The 21,158-nt window shown below is 35.2% G+C and overlaps 4 protein-coding genes across 5 annotated transcripts; 1 reads left to right on the top strand and 3 right to left on the bottom strand.

The window, feature by feature from the left end:
* Positions 1-561: 561 nt before the first annotated feature.
* Positions 562-9,888, bottom strand: LOC142973740 (uncharacterized). 2 transcript variants are annotated; one of them, XM_076115727.1, is made up of 17 exons: positions 9,769-9,888; positions 9,441-9,574; positions 8,869-8,990; positions 8,366-8,523; positions 7,866-8,049; positions 7,431-7,537; positions 6,929-7,150; positions 6,371-6,571; positions 5,776-5,962; positions 5,327-5,469; positions 4,950-5,069; positions 4,415-4,619; positions 3,185-3,277; positions 2,692-2,900; positions 2,209-2,304; positions 1,708-1,851; positions 562-1,326 (listed from the first exon to the last, which is right to left on the bottom strand). In XM_076115727.1, the coding sequence occupies exons 1-17, from the start codon at positions 9,841-9,843 to the stop codon at positions 1,132-1,134; spliced, it is 2,595 nt and encodes an 864-aa protein (XP_075971842.1). In that variant the 5' UTR covers positions 9,844-9,888; the 3' UTR covers positions 562-1,131. The 2 variants fall into 2 exon arrangements, with proteins under 2 accessions (XP_075971842.1, XP_075971843.1); XM_076115728.1 differs by having other exon boundaries at positions 3,185-3,274.
* fh (frataxin) lies at positions 9,875-10,760 on the bottom strand. The gene is made up of 2 exons (XM_076115729.1): positions 10,409-10,760; positions 9,875-10,177 (listed from the first exon to the last, which is right to left on the bottom strand). The coding sequence occupies exons 1-2, from the start codon at positions 10,694-10,696 to the stop codon at positions 9,926-9,928; spliced, it is 540 nt and encodes a 179-aa protein (XP_075971844.1). The 5' UTR covers positions 10,697-10,760; the 3' UTR covers positions 9,875-9,925.
* Positions 10,761-11,011: 251 nt separating this feature from the next.
* LOC142973910 (carbonic anhydrase 3-like) lies at positions 11,012-18,869 on the bottom strand. Its single transcript, XM_076115945.1, has 6 exons — positions 18,759-18,869; positions 18,241-18,465; positions 14,027-14,187; positions 12,184-12,270; positions 11,686-11,913; positions 11,012-11,366 (listed from the first exon to the last, which is right to left on the bottom strand). Exons 1-6 carry the CDS (start codon positions 18,781-18,783, stop codon positions 11,088-11,090), a joined length of 1,005 nt encoding a protein of 334 aa, XP_075972060.1. The 5' UTR covers positions 18,784-18,869; the 3' UTR covers positions 11,012-11,087.
* Positions 18,870-19,011: 142 nt separating this feature from the next.
* On the top strand, positions 19,012-21,024 carry LOC142973909 (uncharacterized). Its single transcript, XM_076115944.1, has 2 exons — positions 19,012-19,615; positions 19,698-21,024. Exons 1-2 carry the CDS (start codon positions 19,062-19,064, stop codon positions 20,953-20,955), a joined length of 1,812 nt encoding a protein of 603 aa, XP_075972059.1. The 5' UTR covers positions 19,012-19,061; the 3' UTR covers positions 20,956-21,024.
* Positions 21,025-21,158: the final 134 nt, after the last annotated feature.

Here is a 21,158-nt window from a genome sequence, read left to right as displayed (position 1 = left end):
TTTGCGACATCCCTCTCATATTTAAACGTTATATCTCATATTAAAAACGTTAGCGCAAAGAAACCGTATCACACATCTCGCTGTCAAAGTTCGTCCCTTTGACATCGTTGCAGCTAAAAACTTTCTCAAAAGCCAAAGTCGATCTACGTTAAATATATCAGATATCATAACAATATTACGATCCCGCGCCACTCTCCCAACTTATTACCAACTAACTTGTAATAGAATCCAGTGTTTAAACTTCAAAATGTCAATGTCCATGAAGTTATACTCAGTTACTTTGTTATAAAACTTATGACACTCCCAGTACAAAACTTGGTACAAAAATGTTCGAATCATATCCTAGCGCCTGAATGTTTTGTGTTTCGTATATTTGCAGTTCATAGAAAGGTTGCCGCGATTTATATCGTAGGCGCTTTAGTTTTTATAGATATTGGCAGGATGGATCGAGTGATAGGAATTTATGGGTTTTCAATATTGATATTGAAAACGTGTGTTGATGTTACCTGTGAAAATATATGGAAATGTATTAAATAAAGGAATTGGAATAATACTTGTGAATACAGTAACATGATTTATTTTCTACTTATAAATAAATATTACTTATTGTTATAAATCTTAACATAGGTAGGTACATATTCTCAGATTCGCGATTTTAATGTTTCGCATTATTAACAGTATTTAATTGAATGACATTAAAGTTATCACGTTTGCATCACGGATTAAGTAGGTACCTATATCCACATCCCCTAATACGAAAAAAAAACAGGTTCTATGCAGCCGAGATAAAACGTAAACAATAAATTATTGCAAACCAAACTTTGTGATCTTATTGATAACTAGCTGACCTGCGCAACTTCGCTTGCGTCACATAAGAGAATCATAATTTTCCCCGTTTTTGTAACATTTTTCACTGCTACTCTGCTCCTATTGGTCGTAGCGTAATGATATATAGCCTATAACCTTCCTCGATACATGGACTATCTAACATTGAAAGAATTTTTCAAATCGGACCAGTAGTTCCTGAGATTAGCGCGTTCAAACAAACAAACAAACAAACTCTTCAGCTTTATAATATTAGTATAGATTTACCACCAAAACAATACGCCTAACTTTTTTCTATCTTCTATATTACAAAAGTCCTTCATTATTAGCTTTAAACAGCGCGTACAGTTCGAGCAGCTGTTTGTTACACTTGCCCTGACTCTTCATAGTTCTGATGTCACTTCGTCTGTTGATGTGCATCCTCGCTCCTTCTATACCTGACCACGCTTTGGCTACGGCTACCAATTTGCTCCAAGGTATTGGCCACTCACCGCGGAGATACTGGTTAAAGAAAAAAATGATGCTTAATCTGGCTTTATACAATTCGATTGAAACCAGTAATTATTTTTGTAAGCTTTATTGGTGCTTTTCGTAAAAAACTTTAAATGGAAATACCACTATTATTAGATTGAGTAGTAACATATAAACGCAAAAAATACCTCTAAACTATAAAAAAACAAATACCAGGCAACATATAAGCAGTAAGATTTTGATAAAACGTAAATTAAAAAAAACATTTTAAAGTAGCAGTTGTACGTGTAATCGAGAAAACTTAATGAGGAATTGCTAATAATATAATACAATATTGTCCTAAATTGAAATCCGTGCCCAACAAAAGGCCTTGAAAAGGTTTTTATTGTTATTAATACTTCAAAAACTTACTTGATCAAAAGGTTGTTTCCCAATATGAAACATGGTGTACAAAAGCGGAGTCTTGTTTAATGGTATGTCGAAGTCACAAGAGTCTTGTACGCCTAAAGACTTGTATATCCATTCTGAGTGAGTTTGTAGATGCTCGTAGATTACCTGATAAAGAGAAAACATTTAATTACTACTATAAATTCGTAATATCACGCCTGTTATACTAGAAGCTTTAGGTAGAGGTGTATGAAAATGCAGTCACGTTTAGCCATTACTAATGTGAGTTGTTCAATTATTAGGCTTTTAATATTAAGTTTAGTTTAATTATATGGGCTAATAGGAACCGTAACTATTGCCATTAACCGAGCACGTTATCTAGGTAGGGGTACTGTTGAAAATTATTCTAATGTAAGTTTTATTACAAAATACTAATAATGCTTTAGCCGACTCGGGGATCAAAACCGAGACCTCCTGTATCCGACTACTGACTACTTAAAGTATGAATGAATGAGATGGATTTACTCGTAAACTATCTCGCCCCGGTGACGTCATCAATATTTGACTGGTCAGTGCCGCCGCATCGCTCGTTCTCTCTGCATTTGATCCGGGAACATCGCCCTAAAAACAAATAGTGTTAAAGCCGTGTGCTGGTAAAAAAAATATATTCTTGTTACATAATGTTTATGAAATTAAACGATCATTTATCCCTGAATGCAGTTTTCATAGTATTTTAGAACCTAGAGCGTAGAATCCCAATGCTGGTTTTGTTGCCTATTGGGCGCTTAAGCTTTTAGTAGCGAGTCTAAAGAAAAATAAATGTACAATAGCAAAAATACCATAAAATTTCTATACCTACACGTACTTATTTTTTGTAAAAAGGCTTGTAGGGATATTCCATCAAAGGTTGTGAACCTCATCACCGAATAATAATTTCATTAATTCATTAAATTCTCATCGCATTTGAGACCCGTTTAGCAATTTACTATTAATATATAGTAAACATACCTCTTCAAACAGCTCAGCGAATTCAGGAAAGTCTTCCAAACCGAACTGGTTGGTCAGTACTACCTTTCTTTTAGATAGTGCTATGACTTGTTCTATCTCGGTCGTGTGTTTATCGTCTTCGTCTATAGAACAGAGTGCTTCGGCGATCGCGAGAGCGATGCAGGACGGACTGCTTGATGTACCGTCGAAACTTATTGATGTTGATGTTGCTGTAGAGATAAAATGGGAGATAAAAACACATGGTACTAAAATTATTTTTTAGTAAAATAGAACTAGGAGTATTTTCACACAGTAAAGTATCTACAAGGTTAAAAGAGTATTAGTCCCGATAAGTGAACTAAAATCTTCCAAAAAACAATATAATACTATTTAATTAAAGACCCAAATCCTTGTGAATCCGCAAAGGTGCTTATTGCTGTTTATCTAAAGTAACAAAATACACCAATTTGTTTTTTCAGTAGAGCATTCATTATTGTGTATGTATTTTACTAACTTGTCTGATCCATGTTCATAATCCTCACATGTTTGGATCTCGGTCTACTAGACCTCGTATGCATTGCAGGGTCTCCATTAGCAGATGACGCTACTGTCAACAAAATAATTCATTTAAATATAACTGCAAAGTTAATATATACTTTTTTTATCATACTATTACTTTCAAAAGCAAACGCTAAGGGTCAGCGCAGACCAAGAGGAGCGCAGCGGAGAGGATTTTTTTAACGCACTTGTAAATCAACTTTAAAGTCATTAAAATAAAGTGCATAATTGCTTGAACCTGACAAAAAATGCTCGCGCGTCCTCGAGGATGCGCGTGTATCCCCGCGCGGCATCGCGTCGCCGCCGGCATCGTACGAAAAATTTTAATGTCGTTACTGAGTTTAAAGAGAGAGAACGTCATTTTTATTCTTCTTCAGCCAAAAGAGCAATTATAATCATGGCCCAGTCTACCATCGTTGACGAATTTAGCGACAAACTGGCCTGTTTAATGTAGAATGGGAACCTAGAACGCTTTCCTCGCGCAGGCTCGAGCAGTCGCGAGCATGCTCGAGCATCAGCGAGCCGTAAAGAAAATGCTCGAGACCGCGCGAGGATTATTCCGGTCTGTCTGCGCTGGGCCTAAAACAAACTTTTACCAAAACTACGCACAAAACCATTAGGGTCAGCGCAGACCAAGAGGAGCGCAGCGGAGAGGATTTTTTTAACGCACTTGAAAATCAACTTTAAATTAATTAAAATAAAGTGCATAATTGCTTGAACCTGACAAAAAATGCTCGCGCGTCCTCGAGGATGCGCGGGTATCCCCGCGCATACTCGAGGACACGCGAGCATCGTACGAAAAATTTCAATGTCGTTACTGAGTTTAAAGAGAGAGAACGTCATTTTTATTCTTCTTCAGTCAAAAGAGCAATTATAATCATGGCCCAGTCTACCATCGTTGACGAATTTTCACGAAAACTGGCCTGTTTAATGAAGAATGGTAACCTAGAAAGTTTTCCTCGCGCAGGCTCGAGCAGTCGCGAGCATGCTCGAGCATCCACGAGCCGTAAAGAAAATGCTCGAGACCGCGCGAGGATTATTCCGGTCTGTCTGCGCTGGGCCTTAGATAGCACTATGTCCAATACTACATACACATCCAATAGATGGCAGTATTCTCAAAATTACACATACAATCAATAGATGGCGCTTTACACAAAACTAAACATACAACCAATATGGCGCTCACCAGCTTTTTCCTTCTCCGCTTCGCATTCAGCCCATTTCAATATTTCTTCGTAAGCCACAGTGACTAACATTTGTAATAGCACGGAACCTCCGACAGGGTTGATATGAGACGGTAATGTGTTCTCTATGATTGAACACGCGTTTGTAAATGAACGGGGCACGCAGTCTAAGGAGCGCGATATACAGGACAGGCATAGGGACATCGTCTGAAAGAAATTTAGTTTGAGTTTAATTATTTTGCAAATATTAGCTATTTGGTCATTCACTTAGTATTAATAATAATTAATAACATACAAGTTGTGTTTATATTTCAACCAGTGTAGAAATTTGCTAAAAAAATAAAACCGTAATATAATAATATAGTATAGGTCCTTCCCAAGAAACTATATCTCAAATAAAATTATTCATTAAAATGTTTTCAGCCGTTTGGCTTCGAATATTAGATAGAAAATAATATAAATACATTAGCACTCAAAACTAAACTGATTTTTATTTTATATTCATTATACTATACAGTTTATGTCGCTTATATTTACCTGATACATAGAAGCTCCACTTTGGACTGCATTCACGAGTATGGGCGGAATAAATTGTAGTATAGAGCCTACTATTGCAAGTATACCTGCTAGCCAGGGAGGTCGTCTGTCACACCACACCTGTGAACATAAAGTGAAAAACATTACTTCAATCTATGGCACTAGTGTTAGCTATGGATAATAGTCGTTACTGATTCTAAATAGATTTTTTATGCCTGATAGTATTTTGTGTCCGGTATTTGTACCTATACGATTTAAAGTCGCCGCTTTTCGATCAATTTGTTTGACATTTCAGGCTTCTTGGGTATATAAAAGTACTTTAGCCTAGAAGCCCGAAAATGTCTAAATGTAATCAAAGTTTTTCATATGTTGATTACCTGTCTTTTATCTAAACAGGCTGCCCAATCTCTCCCGGATATCTCAAGCGCGTAGCACAAAGTAGACTTGAGTTCAGCCTTACTACCGATAGTAGCTAATATGTATGTTAAAGCGCCGGCCGCACGTGCTAGTTCTACACCAACTGTAAGATAACATTAGAAATTTTAAATACATTTATATGCCTTAAAAAAAAGCTGAATTCTGAGGAACAGAGTGTACTAGACTGGGTATTGACCAATGATACTGTTTTCACGGACGCGGCGAGGAGATTTCGAATAAGATGGTTGATTTTAGATCCGCTCCCTTTATTATAGATCCCTTGTACGAGTATGTAGGACAGATACTTTTAAACTTGTATAGTCAAATTAACACATTTGTAACACGAATCAATGTGCAAATACATTGCTTACTAATAATTTTAAACAAAATAATGTTTGAAGAAACTTACCATTACCATCTCCCTTGAACCTACAAAACCCATCAGCAGTACACAAAAAGCCGGAACATTTCTTCTGTCTATCGTGTACGCTGTACCAGAGACCGTCTGCCGGCCACACGTAGTTATCTGAGCCCATTTGTCTGATCGCACGGATAAGAAGCATGCGGGAGAGGTGGCAGTCTCTCATCATTAGTACCTGGGACATAAAAAAGTCGTATTTGGTGTACTAGTGTACAACAAAGTAGACTACCACCCAGTTAAATCAGCTACTCGTTAAAAATAATTCTTTACACAGAATAGTAAAGTTTCTTTGAACAGCTAATCTTTACGAATAAGCTTTTAGTATAGGATTACGACAACGCGACGTTACAAGCTCATATTTTCGTGGGATCAAATGAGTGACTAATATAATGTTTCAGTTTGTAATCATTTTAAATTCAACATTATTTACGAAAAACAATTTGGATGTAAATTATACGAGTATAAATTCATCCATTTTTCGTTAATTCAGGCAAATAGCCTACTTAATGTAAAAAAAATTGTCGACAGTGATTTGAAAAAGTGATATGTAATCCCTTAGTACCTAAGCATTCAACTGACTTACCTTTACGATCAAAGCCCAAGACGGTTGCGGTTGTGCCAACAGTACAATCAACTCTAATCCCAATGCAGTTTTAATACTCAAATCTTGTGTGCTTTTGATTGTCATGTCATCAAATTGTTCGAACAGCTTCGGACTGACGAATGTGAACCACGGGTAGGGACACTCTTTTAAGAAGTTTGATGGTTCGTTGTCTTTGAAAGCCTGGAAATAAACAAAAATATTTTTATAAACAAATAAAAATCAAGTAATGATTTAGTTTATTGAGTAATTTCAACCATTATATCAAAATTAAAACCAAAAGCGACATCTAGCGAAAAGAAAGTAATATGGATATTGCAGAAATACACGACTATTCTAAACCTCCTAAACAGGCAACATCATCTAGTTAATAAGGCACTGATATGTGACTTAAAGTCAAGAAAGTACAACACAAGTTCGAATACCAATTTTTGTATTGATATCGATGGAAAGATTTAGGTCATATTTCGGCATCGAAGCCTGAATGTCTCATGTTTTAGGATAAATGTTAGAAGGATATTAATAAATTTTAATGATTACCTGATGAATAAAATGTAAGTCAGCCCCTCTATAAACGAAGCACTTGAACAGTTCATTGCACTTCGCGTGGACGTCTCTTACATCCCTGGTCTGATGTTTGACGTCTAAGCCGGCAAGGTCGGACCCGTTGGTACATATTGAAGGTAGTAGTTGAGCCACACAGAGAAGAATGTTTAGTATGTCGTTAAGTAAGAGGCGGGTGTTTGCATCGGTTGTATTTGTCTGAAATATAAGATATAGAAGTTTGAAATAAGAAATTTATACTAAACATTGATTTTTCTACTTTGTTTCTACATTCTAATAATTATAGGCAACCGTGAAAGATACTGAATTTGTATCAACATTCAAATCGGACTAAATAGTAATTTATGAAATTCAATGGTATATGATAGACTAAAACGTCTTTTAGCAAGATGTCAGGCAAATTAATCATTTATATTTTTAGTATCGCAACATAAACTACAGTATAATTAGGTACAGCTAATAAATTTTGTTCTCTTACCTGACAATATCTAACAGTAAAGATAGTCAAAGTTTCGTTGAGCATGCCAGCAAATATTCTTTGCGCCATTCGCGGAGGCACAGTATCCCATAGATCTTTTTTGCTTCCTGTTACAAACACCGGGTAATTAGCTCGATAACAGAGAGGTAGGCAGATAAATTTGAAATTTACGGCAAAAATATAGGTATTCTAACATTGTATTAGAAAATTTGTAATACATTATTCTTACTAACTTATCAATATCATTATAAGATTTTTTTAGGTTGAATAGGTTGTAATAATAAGTCTTCTTGGCTAGTTCTTTACTTTGGTATCGATCGGGAAGTGTGCATTGCATACCAAACTATCTGCCAGCTGCTTAACCTGCTATCTGAAGAGGCACAATAACAAAAAAGGTCTTTAATTTTAACCTCATTCATTTAAATCATAACCAACCATTCATATAAAGCCACCATCCCTGCACAGATGGCGTGCCAGTCTCGTGCACGGTCCTAGTGTTGCCATCTATCGGCCGACCCCCTGAATCTTGTAGTATGTACAGCGACAACACACGGTTGTGTAAATCGAGAACTCGCTCTCCAACCGCTTCTGACATTGTTGTGTAGCGTTTGTAACATGCCTAGAAATATAAGCAGATACATAAAAACTGGACTACACCATCTATAATATCATAGTTACCTACACATAAACTGTAGCCTCTACCCCTTGACTAAAAGCAAACACTAGATAATATTTCTAGATAGTTCTTCTAGATGTGGCAGATGGGGTTAGTAAAATAGAAGGAGTACCTGTATTTGTGTTGGCGGCAACTAAGCTTTGATTGTCATTTAGGTACCAATAGTAGCGTCTTGGGATCAATCCTTATTAACCATATTGCTACTTAGAAACTTACCACTAACTGAATAAGGTAGTATTTTAAATTTCTAAAAAAATACCTGTAATAAAGAATATCTTTCTGAATTGCCGCTGTCTTCAATATGCTGTACGTAGCAATATAAGCTGTTCTTGAGTAACGCCGCTGCGCCTAGTGTAGCAGTCAATACCGGCAGATCTGCATGATCCAATGCTTCTTGTGCTAGCATGTGGAGGTGTTCTGAAAACATATAATTGGGTGTTAGAAATAATTATAGATAACTAAATAAATATATACAAAACTTAATAATGATTCAAGATCATATGAGAGGAAGGTAAGTAGGTAGGACTTTCAAGAGGCCAAATTAAAGATATTTCAAGGTATCTAAGGGTTTGCACCAGCCTCGTGCGTTACGGTCTCAATTCCTGAAGCTTCCCTCATTTCAAAGTAAGACCTGTGCACGGCAACGAGTCAGCGTGGATTTAATTTAAGTCTTTACTATAGATACTAATGTAGTTATTAGGTCATCTGACTGGTACAATATAACAAGTTATGCTGCTGTTAATAGATTTAAAAGAACCTCACCTAATAAAGAGTCACTGGACTTAATAGCCAGTTGTATAAACTTGTCAGGATCTGATGTCTTTGCTACTCCACCATCACCTTTTTCATCCTCTTTAGTGATCACAAACATTCCTGAACCATGTCTGTAACAAAAAAGTTTATAAAATAATAATAATATTGGTTTGTATAATAAATAACATAAGAATGAATAAACATCTTGCAGGTATGACTTAGATTTCAAGGCTTACAATGTTTTGCAGACCCTATAACATTATGTTCTTGAGGAAAATATATGCAGTTATATTGATGAAATCACTCTATTACAACCCTACTTTTATTATTCTATACACTACTAACTAATTTAATTATACTTCTGTAAGGTTTTCTCTGACCTAGCAGATCCTTGCCTAGCAGTGGGAGAGACAAGGGTAAAAAAAAAACTCTACCAGTCACCTGTGAGTTAATTTGACTAGATTGCGGTAGGAGTACTAATCAGTGAATTATATTCCCTACACTGGCCTTTGTAATGTAAAAACATTACAACCTTGAATAATTAGCAATATTATAATACACCTGTTCATACAAATACTTACTTAAAAGCAATGGAAAATTCTTCTTCAAGCCATAGTACAATTTTGACAGAAGCAAATGAGGCGTTCCTGGGGAAATCCAATCTCCCACCTACTACCCCTTTGCAAATTGTTTCTGATAGTACTGTCTGGTTTTTCTGGAATATTGGAATTCTATGTTAAAGTAAAAGAAAAATTTAATAAACAAAAACATTTTTAGACAGCTACTATCATTTTTTAAGCATGTACTGTAATAGTAAACATAACCAGTATCAATGTCATCACTGCACGACAGAGCTTAAGACTCCTAAAGTATTTAAATTTAAAGTTTAATGATCTAGTTTATATTTACCTGATAATACTCCAAATCTCTTTGTAACAAGATGGGGATCCTGTCCATAATATTTCCATCTTCGATAACCTCCATTTTGGATAAAAAAATAAATAAAACAAAAACAAAACAATAAAACCTATGTATTTACCAAATTAAATAAAAACAATTGTTATTTTCAGACTAAACTATGCGCACAGTTTTGGAATTCTATTTTATTTTCTACTATTTTTGATATTTCGTTTTGTAAAAGTTGGTGTAAGCTCATTCCATCGTGTTTGTATATCCAGTGACCTCCGTTGTCAAGGACTAGGTCATATCGCTTTGGTCCAGAGGTTGGTGAACTAAGCCAAATTTGTTTGTTAGGTGTTTGTCTATTTATCACATAGGTTCCATAGCTTGAGCCAAGAGCGACAGTCAATACTCCGTCCTGAAACCAAATTTAGGTTTAGAAAACATTTTTATGTCTATCATTGACTTTAATTTTACAAGGAGTTAAGATTATTAGTGTGTTACATAATAACTAGTAATGGTTATTAAAGGAAAGGTTCCAAAGTATATTTTTAAAATAATAACTCAAATATTGCATCAGTTACAGTCTTGATAATCAAAGTATTTTGATTAGATTACGAAATAAAAACAAGTTCTTATTAGTACTTACGCTGTAAGTGACGTCTGCGCCTTTTAAATTTGGAGCGGATTCAACAATTTCTTCAAAATAATCGCATAGAGATTCAAGAGTTTCGTTGCAGATATCTTCAAAAACCGCTTGATCGACTTCGGAAACTTCGGTAGTCGAAGGAGTTGTAGAAGAAAACTTACGGTCTAAGGTTATTATGGTATTATTTCTCACGGACACGTACGAGTAACGACGTAAAGCAATTTGTGTTATAATATTGATTTGCCTCCGTGCCACCCAGCGGCTGGTACGTATAATATTCCTGAACATTTTGCAAAGATTGAGTATACTGTAAAATTTTGTAGGTTATTTTTTTGTTTACGTAAATTTGACAGTGACAGTTATCAGATGTTATGGTTCTTTGAAACATTGTGTATTGAGCTACAGCGGGTAACTATAGCTCCTGACTACCAGTAAATGCACTTGCATTTAATGTATTTGCATTCACTGGTTATTGATGACAACGTGCACAAATGTGCGTTGTTATCTTTAGAGCTTGAGTAGATTTATGAGATTGAATTGTTTGAGTTGTGAAGGTATGCTTGAAGTAAAATAAAACTGCATTATATTACTATTCACTGCGATTCCGATTATTGCCTAAAAGGTACATACTTTTATTTAAAGAATTAATTTCGTTCCCTATTTATATTCACATTGTTATTCACTCCTGTGGTTCCTCCTCTTCTACAGGTTCCTCTGTCTCTTTAGGAGGCAGCATGTAGGCATTTTGTGGCGGTAACATCCAAAGATTGGCTTGATATGCAGGAGACAGTTCTGAAATAGATTCTTCGGGTATCCTTGGTATTGGTAACAAAGAATTATACTGATTCCAATGCGCACGGATGAAGAACACGGTTCTATCATGTCTTTCTTGTAGTGGCCTATAATTTCGCAGAAGGGGTTCGTCCCAGGGATTCCACACCTTACGAAACACTTTCATCTGCAACAATATTGTAAGAAATGATGTAGGTACATTTTTATAATATTTTGAAAGCGCAACTCCCTTCTTGAATTAATCTGGAATATAACAACGACAAACTGTCACTAAGTCTTTGCGGGCCAACCTGGAGTAGCTCCGTACTCCGTACTCTGTAACTCCGTAATTTTGAATTATCGCTATCGCTGTCACCATAGCAGAACAACAGCTAAACAAATGGCATCTTCACGTGCTTGTTGTTTGTATTGGACAACGAAAAGTTAAGTAAGATAAATACAGAGGTATTTTAAGCACTTAAATACAACATATAGGTACCTATTACCTGATCTAATGATGCAAATAGAGTGATTCGCGGTATTAACCACCGCAACACCAGCTTATCTCCGCTAGCGGTATCCAGTCTCCCCCAGTAAAGGAAATAGTCTTCAAAGAACATGGGCAGTAATCGTGACATGGGATATGGGCCAATACGTGTGTGAGTTTGAGCTTCTTTGATTCTAGGGAAACCATCGAGCACCCAGGAGAGTCGGTCGTCTGGGTTGACGCCGTACTGAAAAAAAAATGTTAATGTAGTTTTTGTTTGTAAGTAGGTACTATATTCACAAAAATGTCCGAAACGTTATGGACAACATTTCATAGGATTATATTATCACGAAAGGATACATGCTACTGTTATAACTCTATTGGAGCCATGGGTATAACCTCCTATGATGTTCAAGCAAGCATATTGCATTTCCAAATTATTGAATTATTATTTTGAATGGTTTGTTTTCAGACTAGTTAGATACCCTCCACATGGATCCAAATAAAAAATACTTACCTTTATCAGATAGCAGACCATCACAACTCCGTCTGCATGTTTGAAAGCCTCTTCCTGTGTCAAATATTCCGAACGGAAAAATGTCACCTGAAAAAAAAAATCACAATGGTTGCTCTGAGTTACATTTAGTTTTGATTAGATTCTTATTTAAAGTTAACTATACAATATTAAGAAAAAAAACATATACATATAATATATCTTATGTTTTGGTTACTTAAATTAATAATTTTGAGTTATGTGCCTAATAAACACAAACATTCAGTTGCCGGAATTATTTCAATACAAATACAAAGACAATGATCGTATTTCCTAAAATATCACCGGTTCTATATAACAGTCTATCGGTGTGGGAACTGGGGACTAATTAATTATAACAATGACAAAACGGCCACGCTATTCATCTGTTTGCAAAGCAACGTGATGCGGCGACAAATCTGTCTCTTAGGACTGTAATTATGTAAGTATCGCAGTGTCTCTAAGGACTGCCGACGTCAATGTAGGTACAGGCAACATTATTACACCTCATGAGGAGATAAAAGAATATTTGGAGAACAAATAATACGAGCTTTTCCTTCCTTGAAATCGGTATCAAGTCTCTACAGGATTAGCTTAAATACTAATTTTTCTTTTATCAAGAGCTGAATTTTCTACGTCTGATAGTTAAATTCGAGGCATAATGTTGAGCTTCTTAATAAGAACATTATATTATTATGATGTATTGTACTTATTAAAGGCCATATTACGACAATATTTTCGTCGGATATAATTTTGTAACATTGTCTTACTACGGCTGGATTTGTGAAGTCTATTTTAAGCAAATGATGGAGCTGAACCGTAATAACCACTATCATTGATATTCACAACAAACGAGGACCGACACGGTGACGTTTCACCGCAAATTTTCCTAAATATTATATCCGCAGTTTCATAATGAAGATACATTATTAACCCAGAAATGTCGCAATCCGGGGTAGGGGTCCATTTTAAGGTTGAAGAGGGTTAAGGCCATAAGTCCACCATGCAAATAAGCCATCAATTACTTCCCAAAATAACCTATTGAAAGTTTGTGTTAATATTGATGCACCTCAAAATACCTGTAGGTCGATTCTGTATTACTATCGACTCCCGACAACCGACTCGTTATCGAGAAATTTTGTAAGAAAATCTCATCAGCGCCTCTAACGGGCGCCGTAGGAATCATTTTGGTAGCAGTACATTTTAAATGTCAAACTTTTGGTACTAGACAGTACCGACTGTAGAGAATCGCGCTACAGCTGTACAACAAATTGATCAATGAAAACTGGTTTCCTTGACCTTGACTGCCAGTATTTCAATTTATTATCTTTTCAGTCCCTCGTTGATCGGATTACAGAATTAATATAAAAAATATATCTTATTTCTTGATGAAAGTTTATCGGCCTAACGGAAAAAACTCATAGTACCCAAGGGAAATCAAAGTGACATTGCGCATCGCAGAACGCTCGCACCAGCCGACTGAACATTTTCAACACGCACTATACACTTACCTACCCTTGATTTTAGTGACAAGCAAACTGTTTTTTTACAAATAAAAAAAATAAGTAAAATCATAGTAAGGCCATAATATCAAATCTACCAAAAAAAATATCGTTTAAACACATCCAGTATTTATTGAAGTTATGGTCAACGTGGCCGAATTCAAGCCTAACTCACTCTTCGGCCATTGCAGAAGTATACCCTTTCTCAGCTGTGAGACAGTAATGGGCTTAATTTATTCATAGTTACGTACTTAATTTATTCTTAAACATTATCGTTGTAAGAAATAAGTACGAAACAAATGTTCGTACCTACTTACTCATTTTACCTGCATTTCACCAGGATATTTTCTTTTGTCCACTGTATGATCGCTGCCCTCCATCATGTTGCTTCCCCAATGAAAATGGATTTGTGAGAGCACATGTTTGCCTAAGAACGGGCCACCTTCTAAATATGGTCGCTCTGTTCTCCATTTGGCACCAAGAAGCACTGAAAAAAAAACGGAAATAAATAATTATGTTTATGTGGAACAGTTTGTTTGAGACGATTAGACAATGAGAATATTGAAACAGCTCTTGCGTAAAATTATAGCTTCCCACTATTTCTTAAAAGAACTTACAAAAAAGTCCGAACCTTTCCTCCTCAATAACGTGTTACTGGAAAGGGAATAATCATGATCCAATCAGGGTGATTATTACTATTATGGTTTTTACGTCAGACAGCGCATTTAGAGCAAGGTAAGCTTGTATGGAACGTAGCAAGTCGCGTTCTTTGAGCTCTGCCTGCCTCAATGGGGAAAAGATGTAATTCTATTTTGTATGAAGAATCCGCAAGAACCACAAACTCATCCCCCATAATAATAATAATAGGATTCCACCATATAAGGGTATTAGATGATAGAAAAATGTATTCTTATTCAAAATTCCAGAATGCATTAGTACCAAAGCTTTATTTGATTCTAATAATGCTACACTGGATGTTATTTTGCAGTTTCCACAGATGCTCGCTTTAATCTTGCGATGTACGGAACGTCATTTTGCGCCGGTTCCAGATGTTTACTTTCATATAACATGTTTGTTTATACCAAAAGATCTACGGGATAGACGGCAAGCCGACGTCTAGACGTAGTTTAGTATTTTTCAAGATGTGGCCGTTGTACACTAAATAAATCCTTCAATTGCATTTTCGCGGCAAGTAGCAATAAAAATAAATATTTTGTAGAGAAGTTTACTCTTACTTCTTTATTGAGTCTTAAACTTTATAGATTTAGAAATAGATATCGATTTTAAAGTTAGGTAGGTATGTGTTAGGTAGGTATGTGTTTATAACTGTGGGTGGCAAAATCAATGGGTGGCAAATCAGCAAAATGCCATGGACCTCTGACTTGAAATTGCGGGGACTTTTGACTGACTTACAATTTGCTATTGTTTCAAAATAGTTAGGTGCTATCGATGAATCATTTATGTTGAGAACTGTCCTCAGGCAAAGCAATAGGAATTAAAGTTATGTGCTTGAAAGTTATCAGAAGTCTGAAAGGAAACTGGCAAAATCTTACTTTTGATTTATTACTAAGGTACCTACATTATTACACTGAATTTTTCTTTTCAGTCAAGGAAGTGGATACTATAATATTACTAAACAAAGGTTAAATATCTATCATGAATATAACACCGGCTAAGGCTCAGCTGTTTTATTATATTGTCCATCTTGTTTGGACAGGCCTCGGTCGCAAGCTTATGTTATTATTACCTTATGTTAGGGAACATAATACTTGTAGTACGGTGTAGTAATTATGTTAGCTTGTGTTTTGTTGTTTAGGAGTATATTACTAATTCAATAATTATATTTTTGGGCTTGTAGTGAAGTTAGAAGAATAATAATGTAACAACTCAGAAACTATTTTTTTTTTTGGTTGAAATTCAACGCTAACTTTCTTTACGACTAGGTTTATGTGCTATATCAACGTTAGATATAGAAATCGGAGAACTTTAGTGTACCTAATTGATCTTCACTTTTAGTTGTTTTTTTTTATCTAACTTAATTATCGTTGCTTAGTTTAGAAGCTCAAAGCTTTAGATATTTTGTAGTTAAGAGTCTTGGTGATCTTGAATTGGTCGACAAAAAGAAATCTACTTGCCTACACAAGCTTTTAAATATCATCAAATTTGGCTTAATGTGCGCCCATATAGTATCAGAACATAATTCATCGAGACCGTTTAGGTAAACATTTTTAACTTTTAGAAAAAACCTTCAACTTATGATTTTCCTTAATTAGTTTAAAATGTCTCTTGACAATACTCCGAAAAGCTCCGTTCCATTGGAAAATCACTTAAAAGTACTTTACTTCAGGTTTATATTCTAACAACTATCCACCTACAAGAAACATAACTAAATCAATATGACATGTGTGGGCGTCACAAAGAGCCGTATATTCTAAGTCCATTCGTCCAGGTTTCTCCATCAGTCAGGGCATTCAATGCTGTACCCTGTCTTAGCTATACAACGCTTAAGATATGCTTCAAGCCTTTGAAATCGCTTACACGAACTCATTATTGTGCAATTGTTGCAGACTTACAACTTTTTGTTGCCGAATACTAAGATTGCATTCATTGCAAATCGCGTTTCTTGCCTACTACAATAGGAAGTTCGTAATTTTTTGGAAGTTTTGTATTAAATATTTATTTAGAGGCTTGATGCAGCAACGTACATTTTGGGATGTATCACACACACCAGTAAATTGATGTATTATGAAACTAAATGCAGTGATAATATAATGTAGGATTTATATAGTAACTGGACGATTGATTGAGATATTATTATTGTTGCCAATACAGCCGATAAACTGTTTACCTGTTTAAATTTTACGCATTTACCGCTGATATTGTGGCGTCACATCACTATCATGCTACAACTTCAGTACTATTGCGCTGTACCGATTACAAACCACACAAAGTTCCTCGTCTACTCGTGCCCTTTGAAACAGATTGCACAGGCGTATTAATTAATGCGACGGCAGGCAGCCTCGGTTGATCCTTTCATGTGAAGTACTATTATTGAACGAGTTTATTCAATACTGTGGAATCTCACATATATTCGGTTGAATGGCCATGAATATCTGCTATGAAACTTTGGAATTCAACGTAGGATTGCAATTTATTGTTTTACGTATCGATGTCAAGTAACGACTGTTAGTATTTTGTTCATCCATTGTTGGCCACCTTTTGTTCTGCTTCAAATATTTTTTATTGTTTAGAATATAATAGCAGTCATCTCTTGCGCCCATAGTCGTAGTTAGTTTTAGAAGCTAGGCAATACACCAATGTTTTTTCGAAGTTTTGTGTATTAGAAACAATTATCACTTGCTCCAACGGTGAAGGGAAAACTTGCATGCCTGAGAATTCCTATTAACAGTTCTTAAAGGTATGCAAAGTCCCTAACCCGCAAATGGTCAGTGTGGTGGATTCGACGCCTAACTCCTCGCTTATTTTGGAAGGCGACTTGCCCAGTGGGAGACATTAGTGGGTTAAATTAATGTTTAATAAAATTTATACAGTAATATCGTTACTACAAAACATGCTTTACCGTAATATTTGGAAAAGGTATCAAAAGTTTATGTACCCTTACTTCCTTGCTACATCAAGTGATGTAACTATTTACTGGAACACGGAAACTGTCGTATAGTTCATGATTGATGGCGTCAGCTCAAGTCAGCTGTTTACATTTTGTAATAGTGTCTACAATATTGTGACGATGCAGGTATTTTAAGGTACTATGACAACGTATTATGAAAAGAATAATGTTTATGGGAATCAAAGTCTTTTACAAAATGGTTTGCTTTACTATTTATTGGTTAGATCACTGCGTCATTGATCAAATTCACAATGACTTTAGATGAGTAAACTCTGTATGATAAACTGATCAGCGCCTATGTAATAGAAACTTATTTTTAACACACTTTGACGACTCTTGATACCCTATAGTAGGTAACTAAGCTACAAATACCGTCTTAATTTCCGTAATTTATTAAATATTAAAAATCCTGAATATGCTAGGCTATGTTGAAATATTTACACAACAAAATTTACGAAAATATCTTTGCATTTGTTATAAACATTGCTTTTATAAATAATGTTACTGAAATATAAACTTGCATCGGCATGAATAATATTATCTTTTATAACGAACTTCTAGGAATTCGTAATTAATTGAATATTACGAATTCCTAGAATAATTAATTCTGCTACCAATAAAAGCTATGATATTGACTAACGAAAGAAACAATTTTAATAACAAACCTAAACAAATAAATCTTACTACACTTTTCATTTCAATACTATGGTGAATAATGCTGATGCAAGTTCCTTCTATACCTACGTAATTTATAATAATGTGGAAATGTACTAAATTTTGCTCTTACATCAACATTTCTTAATATATTTGTGTAAAACATTGGCAAGGCGATGCATTATATTCTTCTGTGCCTTGGGCTGTATCAACAACTAAAAATATACAACGTAGGCATACGTTTTTTTAGATTCTTACCGGTATATCCAGTATTAGTCAGCTTGATTTTATGTGGATATACATCGAAGTTGTACCACTTGAGGTCTGGACACGTATACGCTAAAGAGCCAGTAATGGACACGTCAATAGGAGTCGGGAGTAAACCTTCGTCATCACTGAGATAATGTATCCATTCTATTGTTCCAAACTTTGGTATTTCTTTCTTTTCTTCTAATTTACTTTCTGGTACGTATTCTTCCTCTTCTGCAAGTAAGACATTGGACATGAATCTATGATTTACACATAAAATTGGCCTTGTTTGTGACTACAAAAAAACTGTTTCCCTTTATCCCTCCAAATCATTTTAACAGATATTTTGCAAGTTCTTTTAGTCTTTAATTACCTCTAACTACACACAATAAAACGTAGATACATGTATCTACAATAATAATATACTTTATGTACTACTTAGTACACATATTAAAAATAGCTTTAAAAAAGAGAGATACTTATGTGTAAATTAAACACTTAAAAAATCTTCATGCTGTTATCATTACCTGTTTGCTGTCCTGTACCTTTCATGGTTAACACAAAAACACAATAATTTTGATCACAACACACAAAAATTAATTTGTACACAAACAACAATAATTTTGCTATGTATTTGACATTTGTATTACATTGCAGATAATATAGACTACCGAAAAGGTATATAAGAACTATGTTGATAGGACAACCTTTTTCAAAGCATAATGTTTATTACCATAGAAATGTCAACACAAAATCATAAATGACATTGCCGTTGACTTTTATTTCTCCATTGAATATTGTAATGTGAATAAGGTAAAACTTTGGATAAAATGGATAACGAGAAACCCTTAATAAACCTAGATACCATTATAGAGGCTCCTAAAAAGAAAAACAATGAAATACCACATTACAGAAAACCTGTTCTACCGGACCACGAGTTGATAGTGTGGGAGAAATGGATACAAATAAGAAAGGAAGAGACCACAAAACTTGGAAAAAGACTCCGCCGACCACCTGTGGACTTAACAATGAACTTACTAGAGAAGGTACGTGCAGACAAGGAAAGAAAAACGGCTCTAGAATACTCGCAAATAAAGAAGAAACCTGCCACTATTCGAGGAACTTTGTTTGAACGTCCGCCAAGATTGAGACAACGTTGTTACTATGATCCAGAATATGAAATACATAGAACACCAGCAGAGCTCGGTAAACCAAGAGTAATCGAACACATTGGAGTTCCTACATACATTCAACAAACAGAAAAAGGCTTGACTGGTGTTCCTCAGCGTAAAGAGTGTAGTCAGTTAAATGCTGATTACGAAAAATATAGAGATAAGAGAGAAAAAGTTCTCTCGGAATATATAACCAAAATTGATCCATACAGGTAAAGTTGTCTTCTTCTTATGTAAATTTTGTTTATAACGTAACTATGTAGCACATCATTTCATTTATTATAATACTTGCAGAGCTTCGACAAGTAAACTAATGATACATGGTCGTAAACCCGAACCACCACTACCTAAGATCCCAACTCCGCCCTCAGTTGTTGTCAATGCTCCGGCCGGTTATCCTGAAGATGCACTTTGCGGAGTATATGCGGTGAAAATAAACAAAACTATTCTGTATAAAGGTCCTCCAGATATGGCTTCGACCAGATTATCAATCTTTGAAAACATAAAAGATCAAGAGAACTGTACTTCTTGGACTTATTATTTCAACGTTCCTGTAAAAAGGGTTGGGAGAAGTAAAATATTTTTACAAAATCTCGGTACTGTGACACTAAGGTATTGTTGGAAAAAGATTAAAAGACCAATACCGTTTATACCGGGAAGTATGTATGACCCAGTGTTCTTTTTTAACAAAAATGAAGATGTGTTATCACCAGGACAATCCAAAGAAATCTGCTTTACATTTGTGGCTGATAAACCTGGAATATATTTTGAGTTTTGGGAACTGAATTTTTCCAATATATGTTTTTTCGATACAATAAATGAAAAGCTGGTTGTGAATTTGTATGCTGATTCGACTGAACATATGGAAAATATGAAACAGAAGGTTGATAATCTCAAAGTTAAAATTAACAGAAAAGCGATTAGTGTTTTAGCGATTGAGGTTCTCAATGAAATTCTGGATACCGTGTTTGCTGATGTCCCACAGATATATCCATACAAGAAGTATTTCTTAGAAGCCGAATTATTTGTAATGAAAAATCCAGTTTGCTTTTACCATCAAACTGAAGTAGCAAAAATGAAGGACACGTTCATTGAAATGGCTCCTGATCAAACGTGGGACTTATCAATAGGGAAATGGAGAGAAGTTATGATGTCGAAAGAATACGATGATAGAATGAAATATTTTGAAGAGCTGAAGAAATCGCACCATGAATGCTTGAAGCCGTGGTATGAGGGTGATGAGTTATTGAAAGAGAAGTACCGAGCTGTGAATGATTTGTTGGGCCAATTAGCTAATAAAATGGATGAAGAATATGATCGGTTGACAAATTTGTTTATACCGCAGCCTGAGCTGTCGGCTACTTCGCAGATCACTCATAGTCTAGTTGATTTTAGCGTTGTCAAAGTAGATGATCTTGTGCAACAGAAGATTTATAACATGTTCTTCATTCATACCTATGATCACGTTGCAACTACCATTGAGCTCTGTGCCGGGATATTGAGTAGCTTAGATTCAAATAGATGGATAGCTTTCGACTTTTGTCGTTCATGAATCTATAATGATTGTCTTTGAGTTTTGTGTTTCTTGAAATTATTACTATGATCATGTTACTATTGTTGCCTTATAAGGAATATTAATTAAATATTTTATTAATACACATTGTTTAAATTGCCAAGGGTTGACATCAGCCAAATCCTCGCTTCCGCATGTTTTCTGTAACGTGGGTTAAGAAAAAGAAAGTAGGTTCGCCTATA

This window comes from Anticarsia gemmatalis, chromosome 6, assembly GCF_050436995.1.
Source record: "Anticarsia gemmatalis isolate Benzon Research Colony breed Stoneville strain chromosome 6, ilAntGemm2 primary, whole genome shotgun sequence".
In the NCBI taxonomy this organism is placed as follows: Eukaryota; Metazoa; Arthropoda; class Insecta; order Lepidoptera; family Erebidae; genus Anticarsia; species Anticarsia gemmatalis.
This window is presented reverse-complemented; position numbering and strand designations above follow the sequence as displayed.

What these genes read in the sequence shown, in the direction of transcription:
- fh (XM_076115729.1), bottom strand. Translation starts at nt 10,696, where the DNA reads ATGTTCAGGAATATTATACGTACCAGCCGCTGGGTGGCACGGAGGCAA. An exon ending in GCGCAGACGTCACTTACAGC is followed by an intron (nt 10,178 to 10,408) that starts GTAAGTACTAAT and finishes ATTTGGTTTCAG; the next exon opens with GACGGAGTATTGACTGTCGC.
- LOC142973910 (XM_076115945.1), bottom strand. Translation starts at nt 18,783, where the DNA reads ATGAAAGGTACAGGACAGCAAACAG. An exon ending in AATATCCTGGTGAAATGCAG is followed by an intron (nt 12,271 to 14,026) that starts GTAAAATGAGTA and finishes TTTTTTTTTCAG; the next exon opens with GTGACATTTTTCCGTTCGGA. An exon ending in TATTTGCATCATTAGATCAG is followed by an intron (nt 11,367 to 11,685) that starts GTAATAGGTACC and finishes ATATTGTTGCAG; the next exon opens with ATGAAAGTGTTTCGTAAGGT.
- LOC142973909 (XM_076115944.1), top strand. Translation starts at nt 19,062, where the DNA reads ATGGATAACGAGAAACCCTTAATAAACCTAGATACCATTATAGAGGCT. An exon ending in ACCAAAATTGATCCATACAG is followed by an intron (nt 19,616 to 19,697) that starts GTAAAGTTGTCT and finishes TAATACTTGCAG; the next exon opens with AGCTTCGACAAGTAAACTAA.
- LOC142973740 (XM_076115727.1), bottom strand. Translation starts at nt 9,843, where the DNA reads ATGGAGGTTATCGAAGATGGAAATATTATGGACAGGATCCCCATCTTG. An exon ending in ATGGTGGCTTTATATGAATG is followed by an intron (nt 7,538 to 7,865) that starts GTTGGTTATGAT and finishes TGTTTGTAACAG; the next exon opens with GAAGCAAAAAAGATCTATGG. An exon ending in TATGAACATGGATCAGACAA is followed by an intron (nt 2,901 to 3,184) that starts GTTAGTAAAATA and finishes TTATCTCTACAG; the next exon opens with CAACATCAACATCAATAAGT.